General features: G+C 33.9%; 1 protein-coding gene across 1 annotated transcript in view; it reads right to left on the bottom strand.

Moving 5' to 3' along the window:
- The window catches only part of LOC108372618 (homeobox protein cut-like), a 29,647-nt gene that overhangs the window by 1,708 nt on the left and 19,303 nt on the right, over positions 1-8,636 (bottom strand). Inside the window, exon 5 of the mRNA XM_017628348.1 lies at positions 973-1,680. Within this exon, the coding sequence (XP_017483837.1) occupies positions 973-1,680 (708 nt within the window). The remainder of the gene's footprint in view (positions 1-972; positions 1,681-8,636) is intronic.

The raw sequence follows: 8,636 nt of genomic DNA, 5'->3' as shown, positions 1-8,636 counted from the left end.
TTTTTTTTTTATTTTACCCGATAAAAACCGCAACAAGCCAAGTCCGACAGTCTTCTTCTCGGATCATATTCGATATTTGAAATCTAATAAGAACTAGTCATTCAAAAAATCATAAATCTACAAAATCGTATTTGCTCACCTAAATCGGCACGTCGCAACCTCTATATGACCGTTAAAGAATCTCTAAAAATAGACGATAATATTTCTCTTAAAAACGATTAAAATTAGGGGTAGGGTCTTTAAATTTCCAAAAAAAAAGTATTCTCGATGATCACCCTAATGTGCATATGTACGGTTGCGCCGCAATTACTGTTGTTGCCAAATACATTATTTTCCAAAATCTCACATAAACAAATAACGATGTGTATAAAATAAACTTACTAAGTATTGTGCTATTCCACCAAAAAAAAAGCCGCCTAAGATAACACTAACAATAACAAACAACTTGTTCTTCATTCGAGCACACTCGAGCGGGCAGCTATTTTGTAGTGCACCCTCCTCCTACATATAATTCGAATTAAAAAACAGTAGATTTTCCATTATTTACATTACCTCCATCATCAGCACTAACCGGCGAGTCAACATCATCAAGTAAGAGTGGCACAAAGTCACTGCTGGAACGGAGCAGTTAACGCAGAGAGCAACTATCAACAACGATGCTGATGTGAACAAACATAGTAGCTGCTCCCCTCACAGTAGCAACGAATTGATGTGGCCACCGAACGAACTGAACTGAAGCGATGCCATCTTGCCGTGCTTTTGCTTTTGCTACTTGTCACTCTGGTTTTTATTGTTATTGTTGTGGTTGCTGCGCTTTTACATTTGCAATATTTTGCATTCCTAATTTATATGCCACCTCAACACCGACACGTGTACCAACCAACACCAGGACCAGGACCAGGACTATCTCTACCGTAACCATCACCTCCACTACTTACATTAAAGTCAACGCATCACCACTTCTTGACTTACCTTCACCTTCGCTGTCAGCCACTGTTGTGAGAGTATCCCCAGCACCTCCCCGTTTCGGCTCGGATTTCTCCCCTAACATGCCAGCAGCTCTTCCCTTTGGCACACCAGCCCCAGCCCCAGCTTCAGCTACTGCACTCTCCTCGCACGGTACTGCGTCTGACACTTCATAATTTTTCAATTGGAATATTTGATTCTTTAATGATTTCCTTCGCCGCAGATACTCGGCATGTTGCAATTGTTGATTGCACAATGCTGCTTGCAAACTTTTTACAAGATCATAATTGTTATTGTTTTTGTTATTTTTGCCTCCTCGGCTGCTATTCGAGTTGTTGTTGTGAGTATTGTTTGCCACATCGAGTGCCTGCAGCACTGCATTGATGACCTCGAGTGCGGCATTTATGATGGAATGTTGTGAAGCACTGCTGATGTTCAACAAATGCAAACAATAATCGAAAATTTCAATAATTTGCCTGCACTCTGTGTTGATTGCCGTTGATGATGTCGTGCGCTGTTGAGTGGCGTTGTTGTTGGAGCTGTTTGCTTTGCTTTTATTATTGATTCCGACGTGTGTTTGTGGGCTGTGGTGGCCATCGTCGCAATCATCCGGACAATCAGTGCGGAATCCATGTATGATTAATGGCAACAGCAGACGCAAGAAGCCGAGCACACCGAGTACGTTGTGTTGTTGTTGATTGGAAAGTAGGAATTCTGTGGAGAGGATGGAAAATGTGTATGGATAGAAAATTAAGATATTTTCACATGTAAATATTGTTCTTGGGAAAAAAGTTGCGAAGCGTTAAAGGTTATTTGAACAAGGATACTCGTATTTGCACGAAATGTTGAAGGAAAGCAAGCAGCAGTTACGAAATTATTTACTCCTGTTTAAGATGGTTTCTAGTCATTATGAGCAGTCACCCGAGTGGTTAGAATTTTTGCAACTAAATTTTTATTTACTTCATCATTAGAAGGATTATTTCCACATGATGAAATGATAGTGTATTTCGGAATGAATAACCGTATCTCTTGTCACATTTGTTGTGGGATAAGACCCGGTTTTGTGAATGGGTCATTTCTCGTACTATTTATAGAACGAAAAATAATACTGGAAACAGCATAATGCCGAAATCGGGTTGTGTGCAAACCAAATTTGATAAGGCAACCCTTTGCGAATACGGTTGCCAGACGTACTGATTTTATCAGTACAGTACTGCTTTTATTCATTTCTTCAATCAGTACGCTAATGTACTGATTTCTAAAAATTTTTACTGATTTGTACTGAATTTTCAATTCAAACAGAAACACCTTAGGACTTTCTTAAGGTTTTCACAAAGCATTGGAACTTCCTCAAACTGTGCTGTAAAAAGTAGGAAGAAAATAATTTAATTATAGTTCTTTTTTGTGAATTCTTAGTCTTTAAAAGTTTTTGCGTAGTTGAAAAAATTATTTAAGCCATGAGGAAATATAGATAAAGTCCTTAATAAATGGTACTTTTTCACAGTTTGAAAAGGTATTTAATTTAGTTTTTTTTTCAATACCACTGAAACGAAGCAATTGAGAGGATCTTAAGTACAAAGTTTGTTTCCCGGCGCAAAAAGAGAAACCGGTAATTTTAAAATGAAATGTATGGCATTCTTTGACTATTTANTTTAATTTAGTTTTTTTTTTCAATACTACTGAAACGAAGCAATTGAGAGGATCTTAAGTACAAAGTTTGTTTCCCGGCGCAAAAAGAGAAACCGGTAATTTTAAAATGAAATGTATGGCATTCTTTGACTATTTAAACAAAGAAAATGGAAATGATCTCATTATTGCTATTCAAAAATTACATAAATATAAAATAATTTAATAGCTCCTGGCTATAATGATGTGTACACTGATGTTAAAATTAATAATACTTTTATTTTTTATGAACTATATTTTATTTATATATTGTTAAATAGAAGAACTCTGGCGTTTTAAAGTATTTTCTGTTACTTAGATTCATAATTTTGCNCTAGCTCCTGTTAAACTTAATAATACTTTTATTTTTTATGAACTATATTTTATTTATATATTGTTAAATAGAAGTACTCTGGCGTATTAAAGTATTTTCTGTTACTTAGATTCATAATTTTGCTTTGAATAAGTGTACTAAGATGTACTGATTTTTATAGCATGAAAAAGTCAAAGGTACTCATTTCGCGTAAAAAAAAAGTAATAAAAATACAGGCAACTCTAGAGTCATTTGTGCTGGTACGACCGCACAGGAACTCTGTAAACCACTTTTTGACCATTCTAATTGATGATGCGGAATCCCCATATATGTAATTTATCAACCCTTTCCTTTGTTTCGGTAATGGATTTTTTACGCAAACAAGTTATGTTTAATTTTCATTGAAATTCACGAGGTGGCCTGCTTTTTAAGTTGCCCTCGTATGTTGAGTTTTATTGAAATAAATTACACCTCGATAAAAGGGGCGAGGGCAAACTAGTGTGATTAAGTAAGTATGTACAATATTTCATGAATAAACTGAACTTAATTTTTTAATGTGCATACTTGATATTCTGATAAGATGAAAACTCGGGTATAATGGACAGTTTGCTTCAGCCCCCGAGAGTGTATTTTAACCGGATTGCACTGTAATTATATATGAAGGTACGTATGTATGTACGCGTTAAACAAATTTGTAATATACCCTTTATTATTTTTCATTATCAAGTACGAGTACGCTGGAAATTTGTACCACTACGCAATTTATTCGCTGCTATCACTCGAATGTTTAATGCCACGACTNTAGTTTGCTTCAGCCACCGAGAGTGTATTTTAACCGGATTGCACTGTAATTATATATGAAGGTACGTATGTATGTACGCGTTAAACAAATTTGTAATATACCCTTTATTATTTTTCATTATCAAGTACGAGTACGCTGGAAATTTGTACCACTACGCAATTTATTCGCTGCTATCACTCGAATGTTTAATGCCACGACTGTGCTCCTGGGCAGGAAANGGCAAGCTAGTGTGATTAAGTAAGTATGTACAATATTTCATGAATAAACTGAACTTAATTTTTTAATGTGCATACTTGATATTCTGATAAGATGAAAACTCGGGTATAATGGATAGTTTGCTTCAGCCACCGAGAGTGTATTTTAACCGGATTGCACTGTAATTATATATGAATGTATGTAAGTATGTAATCGCTAAACAAATTTGTAATATACCCTTTATTATTTTTCATTACCAAATACAAGTACGCTGGAAATTTGTACCACTACGCAATTTATTCGCTGCTATCACTCGAATGTTTAATGCCACGACTGTGCCCCTGGGCAGGAAATTTACGAGCGTCATATATTTTTCCACCAATTGAGAGGGTGTTCATAGAGAATTGAACTTTAATTTCACATTTTTTTATGTCTTCAGATTCCACATCCGAGCCTTCGCTTTCGCTCGAGGCCTATAAAATTCCTTCTATGTTGCTTGTAAGACTTTTAGCAGAACTTGATAAACATTGGCATTCACAAACCATACGCATGCATCATTAGATGCAAATGCGAACACCTATGCGAATATTTTAAAAGATGGGAATCATTCGCATAAGCGAATGTGAATGCAAATATTCGTAACATCCCTACTGCCGAGTGGCGCCACATATATACGTATTAGGGATGCCAATATTAGCGGAATATTGTAATGCCATAATTCGGGATACTTTTAATGTAATCCCGGGGCTCATGCCGGGATTCACATCGAAACGTAGGTTTTATGAATACTTATAAGTGAAAACTCGATAAATGAAAGCATTTAAACATACCATGAAATAAAACTATTTAAGATGTACGTTAAACTGATTTTAAAAATCACAAACTAATTAAATATTACAGACAAATGGTAAGGTAGCACATATTTTCAAAATTGTATTTAAAACACCATAGGGGTATTCTGGTTTAAGCTTTAAACAAAAATATTAAAAAAAACTCGAAACATGTTTATACTACTCCATTTAACAAACATAAAAAAAGGAACAGTCCAGCGCCTTCGTCTTGGTCTGCAGGCTGTATCGGAGATACACCCGCTAAATTTAAACGTAGAATACGTGGTATAGTTAAAGGCATATGCAAGTCAAAAACGAAAGCACAAACTAAGAAAAAAATATCGATAACAAAATCGATTACAAAATCTATCAAAAAATCGATTACAAAATCGATAACAAAGTCGAAAACAAAATCGAATCCAAAGTGGATAACAAAATAAAAAAATCTATAAAAATTATCGATAACAAATCATTATATCGATAAGTTCCGAAAATATCGGTAGCAAGATCATTACAATATCGATACAAATTTCAATAACAAAATATCGATAACAAAACTGATCAAAATATCGATGACAAAATCGATTAAAATATCGACAACAAAATCTATAAAAATATCGATAACAAAATCGATAGAAAAATCGATAAAAATATCGATAACAAAACCAAACAGATCCACATTAACTGCAATCAACATATGTACGTTAGACTGCATCACTCCCCATATAAAAAAAATCGGTACTATTTTTCCATTGGAATTATAAAATCTATTATATTTTAAGACGTCCACCAAAATATTTCGAAAAAATATTAAGGTTTAAGTGAGCTGAACCAATTTCAAAATACCTCCAAATCTGGAGTTTTTTCTGAATAAAAATAGTTTCTTCAAATTTTTTTTTGAAAAAATCGCCTCAAATGACAAAACGGGTCAAGCTTAAAAAATTTGCATAAAAATATTTAAAAAAAAATTTAACGGAATCGTAATGATGAGATTTTTGATGCTGCTTTTTTAACTTTTTTCAAAGATTGGTATAAGAAAAACTTGAATAACTGAGCATTAACTCTTCTGATTTAAAATTAAGAGCTGTCGGTGGAAAGGTATTTTCTCGCCCTTTTTATTTCTTTGCTAATAAACTCATTCAAAGGATGAAAGAGAAAGGTAGGATGAACGAACGTCATTCAAAGATGAATTAAGATGTGTTGGTATTTGAAAAAAAAAAATTGGGACACGAATGATTTTTTTTTTGACTGAAATAAAAGCAGTGTGAAAATACCTTTCTACTGAGAACCCATAAGTCTAAATCAGAATAGTTTTAGGCCAGTTATTCAAGTTTTTCGTAAATCAACCTTTGAAAAAAGGAAAAAAACAGCATCAAAAATCTCATTCTTACGATTCCGTTGAAAAGATTTTTAAATATTTTTATGCATATTTTTTAAGCTTAAACTAATTTGTCATCTGAGGGGACTTTTTTCAAAAAGTTCTTTACGAAACTATTTTTATTCATAAAAANCCTTTGAAAAAAGGAAAAAAACCAGGGTTCGTATTTGCACACACATGCTCTGCTCACACACACGCCAGAAACACATTCAACTTGTACTCACTGCTCATACACATGTGTGTGCATAAGTGGAAAACAAACTCTGCTCACAGAAAAGTGTGTGCTGTTTGTTATTAAGCACATGCACATGTGTGTGAGCCGATTTTTGTACAAATTTCAGCCCATGCACATGCACATAATATATTTTTAAAAGAATTTGTTTATTAAACGTTATTTTTTGAAAGACAATTCAATAACAAGTGAGATGTTGTTTGTTTTTTATATGACAGAAAACATATTAAAAAATTATTTTAAGATTTGAGTTAGAATTCGAAGTGTATAAGTTTCTCTACGCATAGCACACACATGTGCGTGTGCTTTACATTAATAAAAAGAAAGTACACACATGTGCCCGTGCTGTTTACCAAACGGCACACACATGTGATGTGAGCAAATTTTTAATTTTTTATATGCACAGCACACGTGTGTGAGCTTAAAATGTTAGGATGTGCTGCACATGTGTGTGCAAATACGAACCCTGAAAAAAACAGCATCAAAAATCTCATTCTTACGATTCCGTTGAAAAGATTTTTAAATATTTTTATGCATATTTTTTAAGCTTAAACTAATTTGTCATCTGAGGGGACTTTTTTCAAAAAGTTCTTTACGAAACTATTTTTATTCATAAAAAACTTCATTTTTGGAGGTATTTTCAAATCGTTCCAGCTCACTTAAATCTTAATATTTTTCCAAAATATTTTGGTGAACGTCTTAAAATATAATACATTTTGTAATCCCGGCGGAAAAACCGCAACTTTTTTTGATGATGCAGTCTAATGTACGTATATATGTATTTACATACATATGTACATACGCTGCGATTAGGTTATAAATAGCGTGCCATCTGTTTATCAAAAGCCGCATTACATACGCATACATACTTTTTGTCTCCTTCTCTCACTTCGAATGCATGCACGTGTTTGCAAAATGACGAAGTAATTTTGTATGGAAAATCATTTATGGCCATGTTTATGAATAAAATAAACATATGCAGAAGATTTCAACCAACACTTCCCATATACCAAACGAAAGGAAAACTCTTNGAATGCATGCACGTGTTTGCAAAATGACGAAGTAATTTTGTATGGAAAATCATTTATGGCCATGTTTATGAATAAAATAAACATATGCAGAAGATTTCAACCAACACTTCCCATATACCAAACGAAAGGAAAACTCTTGAATTTTTGACTAAAGAAAACAAAAACAAAATCATTCGAACGGTTTTCGAGCATTTTGGTAATGAAAAAAATTTGCAAATTTTTTCAACTATTTTTTGCTCTAAAATGCTCAATATTAGTTGAATTTATATAAAATTCATAGCCCATAATATTTCTCCTACTCCAAAGAACCTATATCCCGAAAATGAAAGTTAAATCTGCCAACCATAAGTTTCTAGAGCACTTTAAAGGCTCAAAATTGAACCCAAAATAAGCAAATGTTGTTGTTGTTTTTAGGACAGAAACCGAATCGGTCACTTACAAAAATGAATCTGTCGTTAGGTTTGGAATCTTATCTTTAAAACGCCGTACTTTTCTTTGAAATCGCTTCATTAGTTCACGTGCAATAAGCGTTTTCGTGAAGCTCTAAAAATTACAACTACAACATTTCAGCATAGCCCCCATATCGTAAGGTAAGACGTATTCTACGTCAAAAACAAAAACTAAGCGGTGTGTTCGACCCGCTGAATCCAAATCTGAGGCCCGTTTGACTCGTTAAAAGCACACACCACTTTTTTGTGTCGGGGTTATTATTATTGCATTTAAAATGTGTATGTAAGAGCAGCAAAGCATTCAAAGCGGAGTCTTCTAATTTTGACCTGAACTTGTTACATAAAAAACCTGCTGGTGAAAAACATCTTTCGGCCTCAATAATTGTCGGCTGAAAGGTAATCATAAGCCATTTGAGGATATCTCCACCATTACAAAATATTTTAACTTCTTTTACCAGCACGCCGGATAAATTATAAGTTTTTCGATTTGAAGCAGTTTGAGTAGATTGATTTAAAAGCTTCTGTAACTTTTCCTTAAAACTTTCTGTTTCGTTTATATTAGCGACGCTACGAGGCTCGGGGAATAATACAAGCAAATCCCGCCATTTTCGGGCCGTGAAAAACACCGAGATCCCGGGATTGGCATCTCTAATAGGTATATAAAGGGTGATTTTTTAAGAGCTTGATACCTTTTTTTTTAAAAAAAACGCATAAAATTTGCAAAATCTCATCGGTTCTTTATTTGAAACGTTAGATTGGTCCATGACATTTACTT

Source organism: Rhagoletis zephyria, unplaced genomic scaffold, assembly GCF_001687245.7.
Source record: "Rhagoletis zephyria isolate East Lansing unplaced genomic scaffold, Rhagoletis_zephyria_1.1 Rzeph_scaffold_05923, whole genome shotgun sequence".
In the NCBI taxonomy this organism is placed as follows: domain Eukaryota; kingdom Metazoa; phylum Arthropoda; class Insecta; order Diptera; family Tephritidae; genus Rhagoletis; species Rhagoletis zephyria.
The sequence above is the reverse complement of the archived record's forward strand: the minus strand, read 5'-3'. Positions and strand labels throughout refer to the sequence as shown.